At 38.2% G+C, this 26,308-nt stretch overlaps 1 protein-coding gene across 6 annotated transcripts in view; it reads left to right on the top strand.

The window, feature by feature from the left end:
* The window catches only part of LOC127419505 (calmodulin-binding transcription activator 1-like), a 647,690-nt gene that overhangs the window by 581,905 nt on the left and 39,477 nt on the right, over positions 1 to 26,308 (top strand). For 4 of the 6 annotated variants that reach the window (XM_051660945.1, XM_051660944.1, XM_051660943.1 and 1 more), the window contains 4 exons: positions 4,303 to 4,443; positions 6,407 to 8,652; positions 9,933 to 10,059; positions 10,323 to 10,457. In XM_051660945.1, the coding sequence (XP_051516905.1) occupies positions 4,303 to 4,443; positions 6,407 to 8,652; positions 9,933 to 10,059; positions 10,323 to 10,457 (2,649 nt within the window). Of the gene's footprint in view, positions 1 to 4,302; positions 4,444 to 6,406; positions 8,653 to 9,932; positions 10,060 to 10,322; positions 10,458 to 16,731; positions 16,797 to 26,308 lie in introns of those variants that run through there. The other 2 variants (XM_051660946.1, XM_051660947.1) reach the window with 2 other exon arrangements.

Below are 26,308 nucleotides of genomic sequence, written 5' to 3'. Positions count from 1 at the left end.
TAGTGTTAAACCTAGATTTGTTATTTTTACCCTCAAGTTCTATTATACCGGCTGATTTTAGAGTTCTTATCAAAGCTACTGAGATCTGTTTAAATTCATCCTCAAAGCAGTGAGCTCTGACTATTTAGAATTCCACCATATTGCATTATTAGAAACATCTTGTGTAATTTTAATTGTGTATTTCAGCAATAACCAGCAATAATTCACTTCTTGAGTCATACTTAAATGTAGATAATTTAACTTTTAAACATTTTATCTACAGCGTAATATATAAAATGTTAGACATCACACATAAAATCAAAATTGACCCTATTTTTGCACATTATTCCAAAGAAAACAATGTTTGTCTACTATAATAATCTTTCAAAATGTACTATCTTGATCTGCCTCTGACAAAACTCCTTTTTGGCTTACATCACCAAGTACTATTATTATTAAATTCCCTCCCTCCAAACCCCTGTCACATAGAGGCCACTTTTCATGGTCCAATCAGTTGCTGAAAAATCCAGAAGTCTGGCCCAATATTCTTTCTAACTGAAAACCTGTTTAACTCGGATATATGTCAGATTGTAGAAGTAAATGGGTTGCCATTGCGGTTTAATTTTGACTCTACGTAGACGTGCTGACGGTAGGTCAGATGAAAGGCCACATAAGGCCAGGGTGCTTAGTCACAATACAGCAGGAGAGATGGGCGAACCAGCCTGATACATTCCTCTCTGCTGATGTAACAGACCATAGAGCATCCATGCCTGAAGCCCCCCTCACTCCTGCATGAGCAGATGATCAGCCAGCGGTTATGAACACACACAGCAAAGTTTGATATATCTGATGTGATTTATGTTTCCTGAAGATACACTAGGCCGTGATTAAAGACACAAGTTGATGGGAGGGCTTGTGAAGTGCTTGTGGAAATGGATATGGCTGGTGAAGCAGAATCTGTCTGCAGTGGGTTGTCAGCAGCATTAAGTCCATGGATTCCCAACCTTTTTTGTCTGCTGAAATCTTATAATTAATAAGATATCAATAAGTATAATGAACTCTTTAATTATAATAATTTTTCAAATTACATATATTAAATTAATATAATAATGTATTCATAATAATTATGTACCCCATATATTTTAAGTTGACTGTTGTTCAAACAGCAACTTTTTTTGTTTTGTTTGCTAAGCCCTTATAATTATTAATATGTCAATAATTATAATGAAACCCTTTAATTATAATAATTAATTGAATTATACTTTGTTAATATATTAATAATAATTAGATCTTGGTAATGTTCAAACATTTAAATAAATGAATAATGCTTCCAATAACTTTTTGTCAGATCAGAGTAAAATGTTGTATTTTGATTGTTTTAACTTTTCTTTTTATTTTCTTTTTTTGTTTGTTTGTTTGGCACAAAAATCTCACAGTCTCACAAATAGAGGAATAATTTTCACAATTATAACTATAATAACAAAATGCTAATGGAAAGTTTCACGTAGTGTATCAGAAAATATTTAAACACATTTTAATTATAAATTATAATTTTAGTAATATGGATGAGCCTGAAGTTAATGGGGGATATTTTTTTTTACTTTTATTCTTTTTTTTTTCTTTTACTTTTTAATCGTTCTCAATAAATCTTGTTCTTTTTTGCAAGTGACTCTGTAAGTAATTTTATGGTCAGTCCACTCATGCCAATTAAAAAATAAATAAATGCAGCTGTTTAATAAATTCATCATTCATCATTGTTTTTATGGAATAGAAAACTTGATAAATGGAAAGATATATGGAATGACAATTTGGAGCTTGAACAGCTAATATCAGTAATGCTTGTCAATAACACACTGGCATATATGATAATTAAATACATTTCTAATGAGATAAACTTTCTGCCATTACAAATATTTTCTTGTGCACCCCCAAATGTGTGTGAACCTCAGTTGGGAACCACTGCACTAAGGAAATACATAAATTTCATTCTCTACCAACATGCAGAGATGAATTTCAGACTCTGTATCTGTGTGCAAACATAAAAAACATCACCAGATGGGCTGCTGGAGCAAGGGCTGATAGTTTGAAGAATAGCATTAGTAATGGCAGGACACAGTAGACTGTGTTGGAGAATCCCGATGAGTCTAAATCAGAGGGTTCTTCTCCTTCAGATCCTCACAGCTGACATCTCCCGCTGATGTCACACCATATCCACCAAACCAGCTTGCCCTTTCATTACGTGACCTGCCTTGTGCTGTGATTGGTTCAGACTACCGCTGTGAGATTGATTTGTCTGTTCAAGCATGGTCTTGCTGGTGTAATGGCTTATGGAATGCTGCTGTGATTCTCTGGCCAAGCGCGGAGTGGCAGAGCTCAGCAGAGTAGAAAAACCTGCTGTGTGCGTGACAACTGTTGTACAGGCTGTTGTGCAGCACTGTTTGTGACTTCAAGCCAACCGCTTTTGTCTCTTTTATCTATTTTTTTCTTAGTGTCTCTTTCTCTATCTCTCTCTTCCTCTCTACCTCTGTTTTCCTCCCCTCCATTTCACTTGAACATGCTTTCTCTCCTCCACCTGTTACATTTGCTTTGAGCAAAATTAAGGTCTCTTGATGTTGTTTGATATTGATTTTGTTTGATAATAGCATTCGTCTCGAGAGATTCAAAAAAAAAAAAAAGAAAAGAAAGAAAACAATTTCTTTGCAAATATTTTTTTCTTTTGCTGTTTTGACTGTTATAGTTGCTGTTATTATTGTTCTTTTTCTCAAAGGAGAGTGGGCTGAGATGGTGATGGCAGCAGAGGTTTTTGAATAGATCATAAACAGAAGTTCTAGGTGAAAATGCACCTTGTCTAAGTGACTTGTCTAAGTGTGATTTGATCAGTCGGATTGCTATCTGATTGGGTATGCACATTCCATTTACAATTGTCCACATAATTGTCTCCACAAAACATTAATAAATCCAGTCTTATAACCCCACACTATATGCAAGGAGTTCACTATTGTGATTATTCTAAAGCTGAACAGCAAATTTTGTCATGATTTCATAGATCATTTTGTTTCTTCAAGTTTGAGAGAGTTTCTGTTCAATGCTGTCTTCACTGCATATGACAGTTAGTGTTTGAGTTTTGCTGTTGTTTTCCATGTGTCTTATCCATGATTGCATGCTCACATCTGGATTAAGGGTCTTTCAAACTGCCATATGCCGATGTAGTTCCATTTGGAAGATGTAAAGTGTATGTGTGTGGCCTGAACAACCAGATGCATTTACACTTGGCGGAGTCACGTCTTGTATGCATCACAGATTAAGTCTATCTTGAATGCATTTTGAATGTGTCTTGAAGGGCATTTACACTGAGTTTTTTCATTATCATTATCATTATCATTATCTGATCAGTAAAAACACATGAAGTGACCAAGTATAAGTGCTTGTCTTTTGTTTTGGCTGAAGTAAGACAAGAAAGCAAAATACTTTTGAAGGCTTTTCACACTGCGCTTAACCCCGGGTTATCTTCATTCTAAGCCCCACTTTTAACCCCGGGTAAAGCAACGTTTTGCTGGGTTAACCCTTTGTTGCTGTGCCAAAGGTATTCAGTGTGAAATTATGTGGTGTTCGAATGTTTCAGAAAGTTGTTTAGCAACAGACAACCAATCATATAAAGCCTCAGTGCTTTGTACCGTCGCTGAAACTTTCACGCGCTGTTTACATTCTCCATTTGAGGGAAACCGATAAAGTGTTGAACAATGGTGGCAAACGTGATAACTGCTGTGATTGAGAGACAGTATTCCGTGTTTTTGTGCCATATTTCAGAGGACGAAAGACTAGCAGAGCTGATTTGCTTGCCAACATTTCCACAGAAGAGCAGAGAAGCTCCATTGACAGGTTGCATGTCTGTCACAAGCTGTATTCATCTAGTCATTGTTATTGACACCGCAAATAAGAACGTTAACCCGGGGTTAATGAATGTACAGTGTGAAACATCAGAACATGAATACCCAGGATTAATTATTAAAGTATGAACTGTGTAAAACATGAAAGCCAGGATAACCCAGGATTCCGTTTATCCGGGGTTTAGAATAAACCGGGGTTAATGATTCAAGTGTGAAAAGCTCTTTGTTCTTTCTGTCTCATGTCAGCTGAAAAAGTTACAGGAAGTAAACATAAGAGAAATAAAGTACTCTTTTTCTCTATGTGAGGGGATGAAGTGGTTTGATATGAAGTGGGTTTCTGAGGTTAGATCAGGGATGTAGTGCACAGGCGGGGTGGGGGAGGGGTGGACGGCTCGGCTGGTGGGCTGACAACTGTGTCTCCTCTTTCCCTCGGCAGTTCATGGCATCAAGTGGACTTGCAGCAATGGGAACAGCAGCTCTGGCTTCTCTGTGGAGCAGCTGGTGCAGCAGATACTGGACAGCCACCAGACCAAGCCTCCTCCCCGGACTCACAACTGCCTCTGCACGGGCACACTGGGTAAGGGACAGACAGGAAGGCTGGGGTGAGAGTGGATTTTTTGTTTTGTTGAGAAAACAAAAGTAAAAATCGGAGTAAACTGGAATGATATCGTGCCCTAAACAGATAGTATCCTGTAGCAGAACATCTTTACAAAGCACAGATGGATCCTTACCAAATGCAGGCTCAGTGAACACAGTCTAGCCATAGAAAAGACTAACAAACATGGCTTCCAAAGGAAGAAAGAGTCTGTTTCACGGTGACTTTGGTAAGGTTGAGACAAAGGCACACTTTCTCCTTTACTACCAAAAATTTCAAGATACAAAAGAAAAATACTTTGAAACAATCTTTTTCCACAATTTCCCCCAGTGTACTGGAGGAGAGCAGTTATGCATCTTCAACAACAAAATTTAGATTTGAACTGTACACCCTTAGAAAGTATTAATTCATTGTCTGAGCTGTCAACAGAGTAATACTAATGTCTGTTAATATTTTAAGTTATATTTTGTATTGTTTATTGTTTACAATTATTATTACTATATTATACTTTTGAATTTTTTTTTTTTTTTTTTTTTTTTTTGCTTCACTGTTTTTCTGTGTATTGATGTTTTGCCAATATTGTATCCAAAAAAAAAAAAAAAAAGAAAAAAACTGAGATCTGCTGACAGATTTTAAGAACAGAGAAAAACGCAGATTTTTCCAGACTGTTTCCAGATAGCAGCAAGATAGTCTCCACCTGTCAGATTGAATGTCTAATAATAGTAGAGTAGTCCATGCTGAGCATTTCAGAGATGTACTGATTTATTGAGCTGTCTGTTGCAATGACACCACTGGAGGGCGTAATGTGCCTCTTAAAGGCATGTGCTGCAGTCTTTTAAACTCAAGTATGTACAATAGATTAATTTTCACCTTGTACTTCATCACAAATATCTAACACAACACTTTACAATTCTATGGTGTTGCTCTCATAGGGTGTGGTTTTTCTCATTTATTTTCATATTTAAAGCAAATTAATGTGCGGTGGATGGATTATCATTGGTGGTATGTTCATATAAAATTCAGTTGCCAAGTATGCAATAAAATGACTAATGAGACATATCAGTCATTTATAAAAAAATTTAAAAAAACAGTAAGGCTTTTGGTTGGTTTCTCATGAAATTATTAATACTGATGATTGATGACCTCTATAAAGACTTCTATTAATCTGTTAGTTTCTTAACATGCTTAAATAAACATCAAAATCTAAACAAGTTTGTTGTATTCCCTTACAAATTAAATGATCCCTTACATTCAATGTGGATCGTTCTTTGAAACACATATTATTTTGCCATGTGCAAACAGAATTAACCAAAATCACCTCTTATAAAGTGGTGACATATCAAAATAATAGAATATTATGATTTTTTTTTTTTTTTCTATTTGAATATAGTTGCAATGGAATAAATAAATAGTAAAATGGGAGGAAATGCTGTTTATTGTAATTTGAATACTTTTTAATCATTTAAATAGTACTAATAATAATAGTGATTCTGTTAATATTGTTAATAAGAATTATGTTCATTATAAACTGGATAATGTCATTAAAGGGACAGTTACTGATAATTCTAAATAAAATAATATTGATAATGTTAGGGATAGTTTGCCCAAAAATAAAAATTCTGTCATCATTTACTCTATTACCTCATGTCATTCGAAACTCTCGTATGACAAATGGAAATGTTAGGCAGTTTGACTAATTTAATCTTTATTAAATACAGTAAAAGTGAATGGTGACTGAGGCTGTCGTTCTACATTTTTGTTCCATGGAAGAAAGACAGTCATATGGGTTTGGAACGATATGTGGGTGAGAAAATTATGGCAGAATATTTTTGGGGTGCAAACTAACACTTTAATAATATTAATTAAGGTTACTTAGCTAATATTGATAATGTTATAGTGGATACTGTTAAAGAGTCGTGTTAATAAGTAGTTTTTGTCTCTCCAGGTGCCGGGAGCAGTGTGCATCATAAATGTAACAGCGCCAAACACCGCATCATCTCTCCCAAAGTGGACCCTCGCTCAGGTGGCTACAGCAGCGGTCACTCTGAGCTCCAAAATAATGATGTGTCAGAGGGTAAAACAGAACACAGCCACAGCAGCAAGAACAATGCAGGTACAGGAGGAGGGAGTGTACGTGAGAAACGCAATGGCAAAGTCCACAAACCTGTACTGCTACACCAGAACAGCACTGAGGTCTCATCTACCAATCAGGTGGAAGTGCCAGATACTACCCAGAACTCCCCTGTGTCCATCAGCAGTGGGCTGAACTCTGATCCTGACATGGCTGACAGCCCAGCAGTCACAGGCATGGGCCATGTGGCCTCCGTCATGGGCAGCCTATCCCAGAGTGTCTTCATGTCTGAGGTGACTGGGGACCCCGTCTACAGCATGTCCCCCACTGGAGGCCCCAATGCTCATATCATGGGCCATGATGCCACCTCCCACAGCCTGGTTTTAGCTGTCACCTCTGACAGCCACAAGTTTGCCTTTCCTGGTAGTGGAACGGCAGATGCCGGTGGTCCTGGAGCAGATGGGCTGTCCATGCTGTCTGCATCCAGTGTCTCTGAGGAACTTGTTCTCTCCAGTAGCCTAGACTCAGGTAGCATTAAGATCCCTGAAACCACTATGAACTTTGATCCTGACTGCTTTCTAAATAACCCGAAGCAGGGCCAGACATATGGGGGAAGTGGATTAAAACAGGAGAATGGTTCATCTGGTGCCTCGTCCTCCTCAATAGCTAGCACTAATGGTTTGCAACACTCGCCATCTATATCCGATTCAAACTATGGCTTCAGTTCTGCATTGGTGAAAAACATCAAGACTGAGGACACTTCCTTCGAACAACAGCTGGCCAAAGAAGGGAGTTACCAGGTGGGGGCAGTAGTGAGTTGCAGTGTTTCCAGTGGTTCAGGCAGCCAGAACTCACTAACCTTGAACCCAGCTGCCTCTCTGCTGCCTTCTGGAGGAGGCCTGAGTCCCAGCACCACACTGGAGCAGATGGATTTTAGTGCCATCGATGCAAAGCAGGACTACTCCTCAGGTGCCACAGCAGTAGGTTATGGCCAGGCAATGAACAACTTGGCTCACCAGAACCAATCTACAGGCTTCTTCCTTCATGACGCACCACAGCCACCCCAGACCCAACAGGCTAGGCAGAGCTCTGGCCAGAAGAGCCACCTACTGGAACATAACTCCCCTGATGGTGCGTACATGGGTCTGCAGGTTGTGAAAACAGAATCGCCTAATTGTAATGGCCACCTCCAACACCATCACACACACCATGGCCAACACAGAGCTGACTGCAATGGGGGCTCACCCACGGAAGGACAGGGGCAGACTGGCCCCCTTCAGCTCCTGCAGTACCAGGGGAGTTTTCCAAGCCTTGGTCCAGAGCATGATGAGGTGGTCGGCATGGATCAGAGCCACAATGTAGGGTCTGGTCAGACTGGGGCCACAGAGAATGGAACAGATGGTTTACTGAAGTCCGGTGATCACCTACAGGCATGCAGAGGGGGAAATGGAGAGAGTGGAGAAACAGATCACTTCATGCAGCAGAGCTCTGAGAATGGAGCAGGGCCTGAGGTGCTGGCTTTGAGGAATGGAAATGGCACGAGCGGACCCAACAATGCCTCTCAACAGCAAATCCAGCCACTGCTTCAAGGAGCTAATTTGGTTCAGGGGCTGTACAACACTGTGGGGGCTCACCATGGGCTTAGTGGAGCACGATCCAACAGTGCAGGAGGCACAGGCATGGAAATCAGCTTGGATCACTTTGACATCTCTTTTGGAAATCAGTTTTCTGACCTAATCAATGACTTCATCTCAGTGGACAGTGGGGCAACTGCTGTAGGGGCTGCAGGCACATTGTACACCCATCAGTTGGTGGCCCCACCTGGGTCAGATGTAACAGCCACCTCAGGTGGGAACCAACAGCAAGGTCAAGAGGATGCAACCAATAGGGCAGCAGGATACAGCCCCTCAGAGCTCTGCCTCCAGTCTTGCTGTAGCCCCCAGTCTTTAGGTGGAGGTGCGGGTGGTGGGGGAGGAGCAGGAGAGACAGGCTCACTGGCCTACATGCATGTTGCTGAAGTAGTGTCTGCTGCAGTGGCCCAAGGCACTCTGGGAATGTTGCAGGCCACTGGGCGACTTTTCATGGTCACTGACTACTCTCCAGAATGGTCCTATCCTGAGGTATGTCTGTTTGAATAAAGTGCTTGAGATTCTGTTTGTCATGCTTTTGAAGTAGAGTAGAACACAACTCAACTTTTTCAGGGTTCCTATGGTCATGAAAAATCTGGAAATTTAAAAATAGAGTTTTAAAATCAGAATTTTCAGGCATGAGATATGAAATGAGTTATATCTTAAAAGGTCATTGAAATTTCTATTGTACATATAATTTTTTTCAAGTTATGCTGTGCTCTTAAACATTTCATTGGCTAGAAATTTCTCTATGAAAGTGCAGTTTCTATACATTATTAAAAAAAAAAAAAAAAAAAAAAAAACATTTAAATTATAAAAAAAGAATTATTATCCAGGAATCAAAGAGACTGGAAAAAGTAATGGAAAAGTTATGGAAAAATCATGAAAATTTGTTGGTCAAAAGGGGAATCGTGATGATTGTTTTTAAATATTATGTCTTTCAAATATATGCTTTCTAGAAGTATGTTTAAATAAAATAATTTTAGATTCTGTTTTTCATGGTTTTGAAGTAGTGTAGAACACCACCCAGCTGTTTCAGGGTTCCCACAGTCATGGAAAATCTGGAAACCCCTGAGTAGTTTATAACAGAGATTTTCAGGCCTGGAAAAGTCATGAAAATTAAGTAAATCTTAAAAAAAGTCATGGAAAAGTAATGGAAATTTCTATAGTGCATATACATTTTTCAAGTTATTCTAGTCTAAAAAATTAATTGGCTAAAAATTGCTCTTTGTGAGTGAAGTTTCTATGAGTTATTTTTAAAAATCCTTATTCAGTAATTTAAGTGACTAGAAAAATCATGGAAAAGTTATGGGGAAAACCATGGAAATTAATTGGTTAAAAGGTGTGGGAACCCTGCTGTTTGTTTTTAAATGTCAGGTCTTTAAATAAAATTGAATTATAATCAGAGGTTATGAATAGCCCCCTCTTATCTGTTTACATAGAGAAAATAAAAAAGTCCTCCGCAAAATTAAATGTCTTAAATCAGGTAGACCCATGGCATCCAAACGCCTGGTTGTTCCCGCATATGCTATTGTGTTAGTACACCACAAGATGGCAGAAAACACCTGGTGGCACAGATTAAACTCACGTCTTACTTTCAACCATAAGATGGCAGTACAACACAGCATGTAATCAGTTTTTGTTTCCTGAATGTGCTTTGCTGCTTAGGTGTTTTGCTTTTTTTTCCCTCACATACTGCCTTTTTTACTGATAAGCCCAGGCCTACACAGTTGAAGTGTATCAGTGATAATAAGGTTTGTTGCATGTTTCAGGGTGGAGTGAAGGTGTTAATCACAGGACCATGGCAGGAGGACAGCAGTAGCTACACTTGCCTGTTTAATCAGATCTCTGTCCCTGCCTCCCTCATCCAGCCTGGAGTTTTACGTTGCTACTGTCCCGGTAACTTCATATTCATGCACATAGCAGTTACATGTGCTTACTAATCAATATGCCACATCTGAAGAACTGAGAAGTTATATAGAAAGAATTGTGATTGTTAAAAGAAAAACATTGCACTGTAGGGTTTTTTTCTTCTGGATTTTAATGAATCCTGAGAGGCTTCACAGGTCACCACTGATTAAGAAGAGAACTGCATGAACTGTCATTGGTGGCAATGTGATTTTCTCTCATCCCTTTAATTACTGGCTTGTGTGTGTCTGCAGCCCATGACACAGGCTTGGTGACTCTGCAGGTGGCTGTAAGTAGTCAGATCATCTCTAACTCAGTGGTGTTTGAGTATAAAGCCCGTGCACTGCCATCTCTGCCTTCATCCCAGCACGACTGGCTGTCCCTTGACGGTAGGTCTCCTTCCCTGTCTCTTTCTGCATTTGTGAAAAAAATCACACTCTTAAATCTAGAGCCCATCATTTGACACTTGATTATGCACTTAGTATGATATAAAATCTCAGAAAATTATGGATCTTGAAGTAGGTTGTATAATAATGGTGTCTTGGTCCAAGGCTTTTTTTTTTAATTATTATTATTCCACATTTAGTATTGACAAAATGGCATATATAAAGCGTATGCCATAAAGAGACAAGAGAGAGTGTATGTTTATCATATATTTGGATTGACTGAGGGCAAGATGTAGTTAAAAGGATAGTTCACACAAAAATGTGTCTTTCTTTCATGGAACTCAAAGGAGATGTTTTGCCTAACAACATCTCCTTTTGTGTTCATGGAAAAAGTTAAGTAATACAGGTTTGGAACAACATGAGAGTGAATAAATGCTGACAATTTTCATTTTTGGGTGAACTATTCCAACTTCAATGTGCAGTGTTCGTTTTACAGTAGACCTGTAGATGGGAGTAGAGTGTGAGTTTGGTAAAAATACTGTGGCAGTGTTCTATTGCCTCACAAATCACCACCAGTGCTGTATATAATGTATTTGAATGGGACAAGCAAAGGTAACATTTACTATTTAGAGCTAAATGCAGAGTAGAGCATCCTGTAAGCAAGAAGAATGTGCTCTGTTTAAGGGATTTAAGAACAGAAGGGAGAGCGTTTGATGCTTGTTTCGCCCTTTGTACTTTAATCTAGCTGAGAGGGATGGACGCAGTAATTTATATAAGTGGTTAATACTTTAAGGTCAAGGGGAAGGGCAGTCTTCAAATAGAACTCTGACAACTTTGATGAGCTTTGCATGACATAAGACATTCTGAAGGTTGATAGCTTCTTCACATCTAGCTTTGCTTTGTATCTCTGTATATATATATATATATATATATATATGTCTGTAATTTTGTTTACACAAAGTTGCAGATTTTATTAAAGGGCTTTTTTTTTTTATTACAAATTTTGTCATCATTTACTCACCCTCACGTTGTTCCAAGCAAACCTGACTCTTTTTTTTTTTTCTTCTGTGGTTCAATCTTTTTCTCATACAATGAAAGTGAATTGTGACTTTTTATGTGGAACTAAGAAAGGCATGCTGGTTCAGAACAACATGAGAGTTAGTGAATGATAACTGAATTTAAATTTTTGGGCGAACTATCCCTTTAATATCAAGTATACAAGGTTTGATTAGGAAGCAGTAAAAGAGGGGCTAGATAAAGACGACATTTGACTCAGAACCACCATAAAACATTTTAACTTTACCTTTTCGGCTTGCTTTTCCTTTAACTGTCCCATAGTGTTAATTTAAATGCAGGCAAAGGGAATATGTCTCACCATCCCATTGCTGTGGGGGTATTTGCCTTCTTAAAGCCTGGCAAACCAAATACAATCCCACAAACATGCTTCAGTGCCAGCCAGGCTAGCTCAAACTTAGGCTTTCAGGAGTCAAAGGGCTTGTGAAAATATTGGAGCATATGGGCAAATCGGCACACCTGCTAATTTGACGTCCGAAACTCTAATCTGCTTGCACTGATCAGCTGAGTGGAGGTTTAGCCATGATAAACTATCCCAGTGAATGGTTTGACCAGCAAGGAGTGGCAGCCATTGTTCAGATACAGCATGTGTCGGACAAGGCTGATGTTTGGAGAGCCAAACCTGGACAGATGATCACACATAACAGTAAGAGGGACCTGGGAGCTTACACTCACACATGTGTCTACACACTGGACATTTATTAAACATAGGGTATTTCTTAGGGTATTTATCCTGGGAGGTGCAGTATGTGTGTGTCTGTGTTCTAATGATGGGCTGAGTGCTCTGTCTCCTATGAGTCTGGAAGAAGATGAGAGTGCCAGTGCCTGTGTGTGGTGCTGTTTGTCTGTGCTGGTGGGGGCGGGCGGGGGGTTGAGTGTTGTTACTGCAGTGTGCATTGACAGGGTAAAGTAGGGCATGGTGGAGGAGCCTGTTGAAAGGGACAGCTGCAATGCAGGCAGCCCTTAAGGGAGAGAAAAGGAGTAACAGAGGACTAAGACCCCACTCAGAACCCCGTCTACAGTTCAAATAGAAGAAATACCAGACAGAACACAGCCAGCCATGCAATTGTTCACCTCAGCTCTCTAATGGCTTTTTATACACTGCTGTCTGAGTGTCCTCATAATGGTGGCAGTCTTGAGAGTCACATTTATATCAGGTTATTCAAAAAACATGCAAATGGATAATGGTACTACCTGACAACAAAGAAACAATAGGCTGAGTTTATACGTAATTTTTTTAGATGTTGTGCTCAAATATGTAGAGCTGATGTATTTATTTATTTATTTTTTATGTTAAAATTTTTGCATCCAAGTTTGATAGAATCAACTATAAGGAAGCCATGCATACTAGGTTGATTTCACCTAAAAAAAATTTAAGACTGTGGTGCTATCAAATCATTCCTTTGTTTGTTAAGCAATCTTTCCAGCCCAACACAGCAACATTGGCTCGAACAATTGACTCATTTGGGGCAGTACGACATTATATCTTATAGAACCAATGATAGACAGGTGGAGTTTTCTGGAATCTGTTTGTAAACAGTCCCAGTGTCTGAATTTGTATGCTACCTTACTACATACAGCAGTATGTCAAATGAGTAGTATGTTGAATCCTCAGTATTCATAAAGAGTACCTGAGAAATACCTGGATGACCTACTGCATCCGGGATGGTTCTGAAGTGTGATTCCACTTGACACTTTACTATCCCCTAATGCCAAAGGAGCCGAGCAGATGTTAGATTCAAAATGTTCAATTTAAGAAAACAGTGCAGAACCACGGACAGCTCCTTTCAACTGTAAGTGCTATAAATACCAAAAAATATGTTTCCTGTAATTAAATTGTGCTTGTTAATGAAAACCAGAATAAATTATTTTTGCAGTTGTTGCTACTGCTTCATATATTCAGGTCATGGGACAAAACCCACGTTCCCGTATGAAGTATGTCCGGGAATGTATTCATACTGCTACTACTACTACCTGCATACCTTAAGAACATAATTTTTTTTAAGTAGTTCACCCAAAAATGAAAATTCTCCCATTATTTACTTACCCTCATGCCAACCAAGATGAGAATGACTTTATTTCTTCTGCAGAACACAAACAAAGATTTTTAGAAGAATACCTCTGCTCTGTTGGTCCATTCAATGCAAGTGAATGGTTTCCAGAACTTTGAAGCTCCAAAAAGCACATAAAGGCAACATTAAAGTAATCTGACTCCACTGGTTAAATCCATGAATTCAGAATATGATAGGTGTGCGTGAGAAACAGATCAGTATTTCAGTCCTTTTTTACTATAAATTCTCCTCCCTGTCAAGTAGGTGGCGTTATGCATGAAGAATGCAAATCACTAAAAAACAAAAGGAGAAGAACTCTTAGGAGAGAAGACAGCACTTACCGTACGTTTCCACTAGCGCAGAAAAAAATCAGCTCACCCCCGCCTAACATGCTAGACAGCTACTGCTTTGGTGTTTGCATGTTTGTAATATGCAAAGTCAGCGCGTATTGTCTCTCATTGTTTTTAATATTTGAGCAATAATATTATCTTATATATGTGTGATTACAGTTGGAAAGATGCATGCTTAGTTTTCGAATGCCTGCACTGTACAAACATTTATTACAGTTTTGCTTACCCAGCCACAGTATTGCCACAATGAATGTGTGCAGTCATCATTAAAGGTCTGTTTGAAGTCAGAAATATAAATGACAATGTGATTAAAGCACTGAACCTTGAAGAAACTCCAGCATTAACTGCATATTTAAAGTGCTTATGACAGACATCACTGCTTTCAGCTCACAGTGATTGGCTGCCACCCACCGTTTTTCATTCCTCATTTGAGAATTCTCAAATCTTTTGATACTTTTGACCACTCTCAATGCTTTCTCCACACCACTTTCAATCCCACAATCCACCTCCAGAGCGTGGCACTCGACTTCAATAGGAATTAATTGAAAACTCTCGCTCACCTTCACTCACAATGTGCCAGTGCAAACGTATGGTTAGGAGGGCTGGTGAAAATGGACATTTATTGTTAAAAAAAAAAAACTTAACACACACGTTCTTACCCACACTGATCATATCACTTCTGAAGACATGGATTGAACTACTGGAGTCGTATGGATTACTTTTATGCTGCCTTTGTGCTTTTTGGAGTTTCAAAGTTTTGGTCACCATTCACTGAGACATTTTTCTAAAAATTGTGTTTGTGTTCATCAGAAGAAATTAAATCATACACATCTGGGATGGCACAAGGGTGAGAAAATGAGGAGAGCATTTTCATGTTTAGGTGAACTATTCCTTTAATGCAGTACATACCCTGAAATTACACAAATCTCGTGATTATTTTTGCCGTTCTATTTTTTGACAAGTGCCGCAGAAACTACACTTTAAATTTCAATAATTAGTTTGCATTGTTTAAACAAACTTTCATTCATGAATTAAATGTGTAAATTGTTATACCAGTGTTTTGCATGAACACATGCACACCAAGTTTTTAAGGTGCAGAGTCCAAAAATTGGCATGAACCACTGTATAAGAAAACACTTAATTTATGTGCCCAATAAAGAAAGTGTGCAAGCCTATTTTTTAATGCATTGTTATTGCAATCATACATTTATGATAATATTCCAAGAAGTTATCAATAACTTTCTTACTGTATTTATTTATTTTTTTATTTTTATTTTTTTGCCTCAGTGTTTTATTAACTTAATTAGAAAAATGTACGTTTAGTGGCTTAATAAGCTTGCCTGAATTACGGTAGCATTTACAAGTAATTTTAACCATATCATAAAATACAGTGTTGTTTGCATTTGGTGGTATTTGCACTGTATACAGTATGCAAGGAAATCACAAAGCTGTTTTATAAGTTTTTCCTGACTCCTGCTCTAAAATATTTCGTGGTTATACTATTTAGGTCAGACTCAATGAGCAGGTTGTCAGTTTAATGTTTTAAAGTGTAATGTTCTAAAGTTAAGTGCATTTTCCAAAGCAAACTGAACTGGTTAAATTGGACAAAATGTCAGTGTAATGCACATCAAAGTTATGCTACTTTGATTCTCAGCAGAGGGCCGTCTCTATATAATGATAAACCCAGCTGCTGGCTTGTTTCTGCACTTGGCTGTTGTTGATGCTGCGTCTGCTGCACCGACTCTCACTCCCGTCTATTAAACCACAGTCTGTTTCTATATAGAGCACCAGTGTCAAATAAAACGATTTCGAGACAAACCTCAACGTCTGCTGTTTGACACACAATTCATCGTTTCCTTTTAGCGGTGTGCTCTGATGCTTTAATGGCGCACAGCTGCCTGCCTTGATTTGTCATAATGCAGAATGGGGGCGGGGCTTTGATTCTTTCTGCAGCATTGCAGGTAAGAAGCCACAGGCTGGACAAAAAATGAAGTCCTGCACTGTAACCATGAGCAATATATTGCCTGCATTGCCAGTTCGTTTTGGCCACCGTGCGTCCATATTACGGTCTGGTGGTTATTTTATTGTCAATCAATGATGCAAAAACAGCCGTTCTAGATATACTGTATATGCCAGGACAATGATATAGCCTAATTTTGTACAACTGGCTATGATTTGAATAAAGAAAAAAAGCAGTCGTTCAGAAAAGATGTGCAATAATTTGTCTGACTGTGTAAAAAAAATAAAAAAATAATAATAAAAAAAAATTCCGAAACGCTTAGAAAGATTTTCCCGTTCGCTGAAGCGTTATGTGGAAATTCACGTTCCAAACTTCCTTTGATCGGCGTTTTGGAAAAACATAGGCAAAGTATAAAGTATTAATAGGGAAAACAGCGCCACACCACTTGCCACACATGAATATATTCTACGTTTCCTTCAGTTTTTTGCTTTCAAAGTCTTCGTGGCTTGTGGAAAAACTAGGGCGTCTGTTTACCTGCGGCACGTGCGCAGTGTCTCCTCGCGCGGATGTTCAGGGGCGCGCCGGGGGGCCGGCTGGGGCGGGGGGGGCAATAGTGCTTGAGTAAAGAGGGACGGGGGGAGTAGGACAGTAAGTGAGCGGGCTTTAGATTTCACTCTCCTCTTGCACGTCGCTTCTCCACTTCTATGAGACCTTTTAGGACCGTCCCCCAGTAAAAAAGGATATTTATATCGCCCAGTATTATTAAATATAAGGGGAAACCGCGTAAGTGAGACACGGCCAGTTGGGACATTGTGGTCAGGATGCCGAATGAATGACATCTGCTGTTCCTAAAGACACGGGGAACGTGTGCTTTACAGGGGACTCTCCATGGACAGTGAAATAGAAGGTTGGACATGTTTAAATAAACCTAGTGTCTGTGTCTATGTAGTCTTATCTCTGAGCGGGGAAGTTACTACCTGTGCTTAGCCTACTTTAAAACCCAAGATGTCCTTTACAACTGTGGAAGACCAAGTTGTAGTGTGAACATAGTCAGTGTTTCACCTTTTACCTTTTACATTTACACTCGTATCAAAAAAAAAAAAAATTCAACAACATGAACGTAAATGTTCCTAATGTACGGATAAGTCCGTTTATGCTGTAGACTCCAGTTCATTCGTTTTAACCGAATCTCTATCGATTCGCTGCTTTCAGCGTCAATTGTATTCTTTAGATAGTTCCCTAAACTGCATGTGGAAGCTTCCAAAATCGACACAAGAACTCTGGTCTTCAACATACATTGCTATTAAGTGAATACCGGAGTTTTTTTCTGTCTTAGACACAAGCCGAACTTAAGAAGACCACCAGATCGTTCCGACTTGATGGCAAATAGATAGTTACCTTGGGCTATTTCGTGGATTCGCCTAAATTGACGATTTTTACAGTTGGAAGAAATATTAACAAGGTTTCAATTGACGGGAATGCACGCGCCGTCTCAGTCTCATATCAGTCTACAACTGAGTGAGCAATGTCAAAGATCCGCTTATTTGACACTCCACTGCACCAAAATGCTAGAAAATGCACATCATTTCAGCTGTGTGAAGCTTTGTGATCATTTAGGGTCTTGCTGTAGTCGTGACCGTAGTGTGTGTACAGTATGTGTGTAACCACAGCATTCGGTGTGTTCTGTGCTGTTGTTTTCAGCACCAAGGACAGCGACGCACCCACCACGCACCCTACATACCTCAAAGTGAGGTCGTGAAACAGGCAAAAACACAAGAAGTTAATCAGACGAGCTTTATACTGCTAATGGTTACGGTTTGTGGCGGGGAAATAAATATGAAAAATCATTAGACTCGTGTTTGGCTCTTTCAAAATGTCCATGCCCAACAACCTGTTGATAGTTACGCTGAACTGAGACTGTAGGGTAGAGTTATCGTTCATAAACTTGACAACCCCACAGCTTCTTAAACATCTCTAAACAAACAATCTCAAACAAGTATGATTTTTGGAATTTAGGATGTCAGTAGTTTTGTAATGTAAGGGTTTCAGCAGTGTATCGTTGGTTTTGTTAATGAACAAAACATTGCAAACACTAAATTCAAATGTATCTTTTTTGCAACATTGTCATAAATACTATTGGTTTGCATTTATTTATTTTTATTTTTTATTTTTTATTTCTTTTCATAAATGTATCAACCAGATAATTATTACATATACTTGTTCATAGTGTTGGTATTTTAACCACAAAAATGTATTCTGTTTATCTCAAATCTATCAATATTTGTTTCATAGTTATTTGTTCTGAATGGATACTTTTATTTAATTGCTCCTCATTTGAAGTATTGCAGGAAATAACAGAACAATTAATCTGAGTTTTAGAGAACCTCTGGTCTGGTTGTTTAATAGAAAGCTGAGGTCATGAATGTCAACTTGTTGAGTAAATTTGTGTTTCTGCAGCATACAACCATGGATTGTACCCTTACCTATAAAGACTTGTACGGTTCCAGATATTCTTGACTGATTGCTCTCTGCCAGAGTGTACTTGTTAGGTTTGAGAAACATGTTGATTTATATTATAATAGACATTGCATTTCAAACTTTGTGTTTGACATGTTTGGTTGATGTACACAGTATTTTTCTGTGGTCAGTCTGTATAGGCATGCTTCTTTTAAGACTGATTGTTAGAATATATTACATGAATAATTCCTAATATTTTTATTTTTATTATTATTAATATTATTATTATCATCATCATCATCATCATATTCTCAAGCTGAAAAGACAGGTATGTGCTAGCAATGCTGTTTCAGGCACTTCTAAAAAATTCCAATTTCTCACAGTAAAAATCCAGCTCATATATCTTAACAACCCAGACAAGTGCAGAATACTTTTTACTTTATTGCCTCCTATCTAACACGATGTGCCTCAAGGGCGTGATTGTTAATTGGTGCTAATTCAGACAGCAGTTAGACAGATTGGTTCATTGGGCCTTAGATTGTTAGGGGCATGCTGAAATTGATTGAAAATTAGATTTGTTAAAGCTTGAGCTTAAGGGCTTGTCTGTTTTTAAGAAGAATGATAAGCCAGTCGAGTCTCTGGAAATGAAGGTATTGTTGAGGATATGACAGAAGATATGCTGATAGAGTAATAACAAGAGCCAAATCAAACTGCTGATGAAAGCATTTTCACTGTTAAGTTTATCACGGAAAAATTTTCAACATTGTAAACTGTAGTCAGCATTGCTGCTGGTTGTTATGTACGCCATGTCTGAATGATGACAGCGAAGGCTGAGCAAAATGTAGCTGACTCACATAAACAGTAAAGTTATTAGTAACAGTATGAATGAGTCTTTTGTGAATTTTTGGTGGACTGGATCATAAATAAATTGTGTGAACTATTCAGAATTCAGCAGGACTGCATATAGCATTTGTAATGTATTAGTCTGGCCCAAAATACAAGTACGAAAAATTATTTTGTTTGTGAATGGATAAACCGTGTCACACAATGGTACATAAAGAGGAGATTTAACCAGGGCATGGCTTGGAGGATGGGTAAAACAGTTAGCTCACAGAGTAGCCCGGCCCTGATTTAATTTGATTTGCTGCTTGTTTGCATGGATACTAAATTAAGGGGGATCCATTCAACCGAAAAGAGACAGCAGTAAAGGTTGCCATAAAAGTCCATGCTGTGTTCTGGGAGGCTGGTCAACTTACTGTATATGCAACTAACAGAACTTTTTGTGCCACTCACAAGCAGATTACATACTGGACATATTTTTTAAATTGTGAACTTGTCTCATTCTGTCATGAGAGTTGCATCATGAGTTAATAAGAGTCTTTATTTTAATTTACAATTTTTTTGGTTTGTTAATAAAAGTTATTTGAAAATTGTTCACAATGTAGTAAAGAGAGGCTTAACTGCCTTTATAACAACCTTGTCTCACAGAATAATGGTACTATACCTACAGTTTTGCTAAATTATTTTTACTTGACTCATTTTGTGTATCACAGCGCTTTCCTGTTAAAATGAACACTACTGGCACTTTCACATAAGTCACAAATCACATGTTCCACATCTAATCATTTTTACTATAGTTAATACATGAGTTGTGAGGATGCATTTTAAAGTTTGCATTACACAATCAACTAAATTTACAAGCTTGTTTGATCACAATCAAATTGTGCTGCACCTTAACTGATAGAGCGATGCACTTGCGATGCGGAGAACGCTAGTTTAACTGAAAGTGTCATAATCACCACAAAATGGCTTGGTTGCTTCAGCAATTGTGTTTTTCATTTCACATTTCCTTTATGACAGTTAGGTTTAGGTTTAAGGTTAAGGATATGATCGGTTTTGTTGATTTAAAACTCATCAGAGCATTAACTTTAAAAATGTCATCTGTTTGGGAAAAAATGTAACACTCTTTTAGTGCCACACAGTGGACATTTCACCTCAGAACTGCCGCGATACGTGTAAGGACCCACGTACTATCATTTTGCAGAAATGTTTCCACAGTCACATAATTTTCATGAGATCAGGCTGCTTTATAAAGTCTTGGGGATGCAACTTGTGCATAGGCTCTCTAATCACACAATTTCCGTTTCACAGCACTCCATCATAATGTAATGATAACCCAGTGTTGATTTGATTTGCAAATTGTACAGCCTATCCTGTTGTCTTCTCTCCTCATCTTGTCATTTATGTGGTTCCCCACAAATGAGCCCATATATCTTGAGTCTTGAGTCAAACTTGTATCCAAAATGCCATGTCACGAGTTAGGCATGGAAAGTCTTCTAAACCAGAAATCCCCACATTCCTTCAGGACTTGAAAGTTTCCAGAAGGGTCACACACATGCTAACCTAATCAGTCGCTAGTATTCTTGACTGAGAAACAACATGTATGCAACAGTGAACCGCCATTGCCATCACAAATAAACATTACCTGCAAGAGCTGAGCTTTCATACACAGCAGGTTAGATAGCTGAAGGCTCAGTACAGCACTGAATACAAGATTCTCAAAATCAGGGCAGGAGAGCTCAAACAGTGTTTTAATCACTCCATTCTTGCTGTTACACCTGGGAAAAGTAGAGTTATGTTTGTATACATGTAGTGATAGTATAGAGCTCTCTGCAGCACTGGCATTCAGTCCTTGCTCGTGGCACTTTTGAAGTCTAGACTGAAAAGGACCTGTTCTGTGTAAGCATTGCTGTTCTGGGATGGGACGCTTGCTGAGGCCTCAGCAGTGGGTAATAGTGCTGCCTGCAGTGATATTCGGCTAGCAGACAAGTACGGAAACATAGAAATTAGGGGTGCACCGATCGATCAGCCACCAATCTAAATTGATCGGCTGATCTTTTTTGCAGCATGCAAGGAATCACACATACACTGCTACTCTAATGAATGAGTGTGGCCTCTGGAGGGTGAATTGTTGGTAATTATAAGTATTCACAAATCTAAACTTTCAGACATGCTGTTATTCAGATGAATATGCAGGTTTGTTTTTAAGAATATGTATGAATATTAAGTTGCCCATTTTCTAGAGTCATTACAGTAGTATCTCTGCTGTGTGTGATGCTTTTGTGGTTTTTACTGCTTACCAGTATGTCACAATGACATTTTGATATTGACAACAGAACTATTAATAACTGTTTCAGAACAAATAAATGTTTGCAATTCACAATTAATGTAATTTTAATGTAATTTTGATAACTTTGTAAAAAGGTTTCATTCGTTAACATTAGTTAACATTAGTTAATGCATTAGGTATCATGAACAAGCAATGAACAATATATTTTTACAGCCTTTATTAATTGTAATGTTAGTTAATAAAATTACAGTTGTTAGTTCATGTTAATTCATAGTGCATTAATTAATGTTAACTAATACAACTTTCGATTTTAAAAATGTAATAGTATATGTTGTAACTAACATTAAGTTCAGTTCATGTTAACTACAGTAATGTTGTTAAATAATGTTTACAAATGGGACCTTTTTGTAAAGTGTTACCATAATTTAACTGTGTGGGGCATAAACATATTACTGCATTAAATAAAAAAATCGGTATCAGAATTGGCCGGTCTTAGTGTTAAAATATCGGAGATCGGTATTGGCCTCAAATTTCCTGATCTGTGCACTACTAATAGAAATGCACTCATTTTTCCGACTGCATACATTTAAATAGCAATTTAGCGTTTGTTTATGGTGTTTCAACACTAACATATTTAAAGGTACACTAAGTTGTTGCTTATTAAAAAAGTTTTACACAAAGACATGAATAGCATTTTTTAGAACAATGTTGAAAATGATGAACACTTACATGAGATGAAGACTCCATCATATCAGAAACCCTATAAAAGCTGTTTAATTTTACATAGAGCACATCACCCCCTTATGGGCACTGCCATGTTGACAGCACATGACACTGTGTCATTCAATTGAGTGAGGTACTACCACTAATAATGACAATAATAATAACATGTTTACTTTTATATAACACTTTTAGCCAGTGCTCAAACATAAAAGTCCATGTAAACAAACCAATCAAACCAAACATTGTAACAACTAACACAATATACTTACTACAAACAACAACTGAGCCAGAGTCAAGAGTATAGTTCAGAGTGATGGTATCAGCAGGAGTGATCAAAAAGACAGTCCAAACAGAATGAGTGCAACTGAAAAGATAAAATGCCTAAACAGTGGGGAGTCATGAAATAAACCGCTACGTCCAGCAGCTCTCATTGCACGGATGAATGGCGCGACATCAAAGGCAAACGCAAGCACACGGCAGTGTTCAGCTGGCCGAGACCTTGTGAGTCGCGAATGCCTGGTCACAGTCCAGCATGCAACAATGCATGAAAATGCATATGGATTAAATCCAAGAATGTCCATAATAGGGATGTGTGTAGTATGAGACAGAGAAAAACACAGATTAAAAGTAACAAAACAGAAGTTAAACAAAAATCTTTGGTGTGAAGCGGCAGCAAACAAGCTTCCAGTATCCAACAGGATGGGTGTCAGTATAGAGTCCAAAACCACAAGTACTACTGGGATTGATGGGATGAGTAAAAGCCGGCTCAAATTCTACTGAGGCCCTGTCCCAAATGGCACACTAAGCCCTTGCGGTCTTCCTCTGAGTCCAGACTTTGGTGAAGTAAGCAAGTGCAGACCAATGGGGCGCGTGTCAATAAGTCCATGAGGGTACATGAGTTATAAAAGTGTGCATTTGAGACTGACTTCAAGACGTCAGTCAGACGCATTTTTATACATTGTTTTTCATATACATGCAGTATTACAAATTATTATTTGAAAAGTCATGACAATGATAGATAGGGGAAAGGAACACACTTTAAACTCACTCTTGAATATTTGTTTTTATTAAATAATTCCAAGCACCACACTAACAATAATGTATTAGACAATTTAATCATGAACCTCTGAAAAACAAAGTTCATATATAATTACAGCAACAAAACCCCATCGTTTTAAATATTTAGAGAACAAATAAACATGATTCCAACATATTGATAGTTACAGGCAGATGCTTATAACACAGTCAAATGTAAAGGAAGGAGAAGATACATCTCACACACCGACATACATGTAGATTGCAAAAATCATTAAAAACATACAGACATATTTCTGCAGGTATATATACATATATATCACTAATAGACCAAACTATACACATCAGACTAAAATTTGGTACTATATACACAAGAAAAGCAAGTGATTCACTGTTGACAATCAGGAAAAAATAATGATTGAAATCGACATTTAATCCACAATTGACATGGCCTCATCTGCCATGATTTCTCCTCCAGCTCAGAAAGTAGTCTTTTCTCCAGCTGTTGGGTTGTAGTCTGCTGTGGAGCTCGCACTGATGCAGGTTCAGCCAAAAGGCAAATTGACGGTGCAAAGAGAGGGGAACACCAGCACACCAGCATCCTGTTGTGAATACCAGCATTCAAAACACAATATGAGCTGTTTTTTTAAGCAGGGAATGCTTAAACATTATGCATGTCAACTTTACTAGTGTCATTAAATCACTCACTATGTCTGTGCAAACCCAAACAAGCTACAGTAAACCCTGTAACTTGTGCATGCTATCAAGTACAGATCAAAAAGGGACTATTTACATAGAGAAAATATAAAATCCTCCCACAAGAATTGTGTAGATAAAGATGATTTAGGGGCCATTGACAATGAGCATGCATTTGCATCTGTCTGCACTGTTTTCAATTGTTTTCCCATGTAAACGTGCTAGATGGATATTTTTGACTGTTGTGCCGCATCTCGCGCAGGTGAACCGTATTTTTTAGATGGCGAGTCAGGTTAAAAAGAACTTTTATAAATACATCTAAAGACATCTGCATTATGTTCTATTCGTCGTGCTGCATCTAACGTTTTAGTGCAAGAATGCGTTTGGTGTAAATGGTCCCTTAGAATGTGTTACCAAGTAGTTCATTGTCCATAGAATGGAGTGTTAGTGTGCATCTGGATGTGTCCCTTTGGGGCAAGAAAGGTCAGCACTGAACTACTGCTGGTTCATGTTCCCACTCTGCCAATGGCACTCTCCCTCTTCACTTATCAATATTAGCCTGTGTCAACAAGCGGAGCCAAACTCTGGAGAGCTAGGGTATTATCCACCACCTGATGGACATGCATGGTATTTTGTGATGTCTGAATTAGAGGCTGTTTTACACATGGATCAGGTAGAGCTATTCAAGCTAGTCAAGCAAATGGTCCTCCTGCTTACCTGTGATAGGGTTTACTAGCAGAAGCATTTAAAGGACTCTGCCTAATTGTTTAGGTTGGTTAGTATGTCAGTATTGGTCCTGGTGGTTCATGCTCAGGTTGTCAACTACTTTGACAGTTATATGATGTCTGTCTTACCTCTTTTTACATTTTTGGCCAGTACAATGTGGCTATGTTCCAGTGGTGGCTGGTGATTTTCAAAAGAGGAAAGGCACAGATGTCGGTAAAAATAAGTGTACTCGCATATGTTTTTATGTTATTATTTATTGGGGGAGTTGGTCTAGTTAGGCAACTTAAATGAGAAGTCTGCTCTCCTATTTTTGGCACGAAATGGTCCATTTTGATTTGATTGATTTCTCCAAAATTAAGTCAATAACATTAGCAGTGTCTGGCATTTTGCCCCCAAAAGCAGCTATGTTGCCACCTCACAAAAAAATAAAAAATAAATAAAAAAATCTAAAATATATTAACTAGTGAACTTACTGAAAGAAAAGAAAATATCAAAAATACAGAACCTTATATTTACAATTTTATTTACAACATATACATTTGCCAATGGTAAACTGAAGATTTATAATCACTAAATTAATTGTATTAAATAAACCACAATCAATTTCTTATGCACCACCGATCACTCTGCACCTACTGAATGACAGTGAGACTCAAAATCTTGTCTTCAAGCAATTGAAACTCTAAAGTCTGATCACCCTATAGTGGATTGCATCCAAACTAAAGTAGACCTTTTGCAGAGACAGTTTTTAAGTATGATCTTCTGCTGGGTTCCAGGTCATACTGGTTTGTCCAGAAATTTACAAGCTGACATTGCCGCTAAAGAAGCTCTCAATATGGAAATATCAGAATGTCAAATTCCTCCTTCAGACCTCTGGCCTACTCTGAACTCTTATATCTTAAGGAAGTGGCAAGCAGAATGGGATGCATGTGTGTTACCAACAAATTACATGAAATATACCCTACTATCTCCAGCAATCGTTTATTTTCTTTTGAAACAAGACATGATGAAGTGGTGTACACCAGGTGTCGTATAAGCCACTCAAGACTCATGCATGAATTTATTCTGAAAGTCAAGGAACCACCATCATGTCATTACTGTAAGACTCCATTGTCTTTTAAACATATCTTACTAGTCTGCCCTGCTTTTAATGCAAGTAGATGACGATTTTATTCAGTAAGGTCTTTGAGGGATTTGTTTAATAAGGTTTTACCAGGAAAAGTTATTGAATTTTTATCACATGTCCATTTGAAACATTTTACCCTTTTATAATTATTTATTTTATTTATAAAACCCTTTATGTAATTGCTGAAAAACTTAAACCCTTTATACACAACACAGTTTCTGCCATAAAAATAGCCTTAGTTGCTGACATGGCATTAAACTTTTAATTACCTACCTACTCAAGGGTAGCAGCCACGGGGGACGTTGTGGACACGTCCCCCGCACTCTTTAAAAAGGTGAGTCGGTCCCCTGCACTTTTTGAACCTAAACCCATATCAAGTCCAAATGGTGGATTTGAATACAGTATTTTTTGTGTTTTGTTACTTGGGCTGATTGAGCGACCATCCAGCCAATCACAGATGATCTTTTCACCGATACAACCCTTACATAATAGGCCACCAGTCAGACAGTCTAATCAATGCGGCTCC

This window comes from Myxocyprinus asiaticus, chromosome 28 (genome assembly GCF_019703515.2).
Source record: "Myxocyprinus asiaticus isolate MX2 ecotype Aquarium Trade chromosome 28, UBuf_Myxa_2, whole genome shotgun sequence".
Taxonomy (NCBI): domain Eukaryota; kingdom Metazoa; phylum Chordata; class Actinopteri; order Cypriniformes; family Catostomidae; genus Myxocyprinus; species Myxocyprinus asiaticus.
Note: the sequence above shows the minus strand (reverse complement) of the source record. Positions and strands in the feature narration are given on the sequence as shown.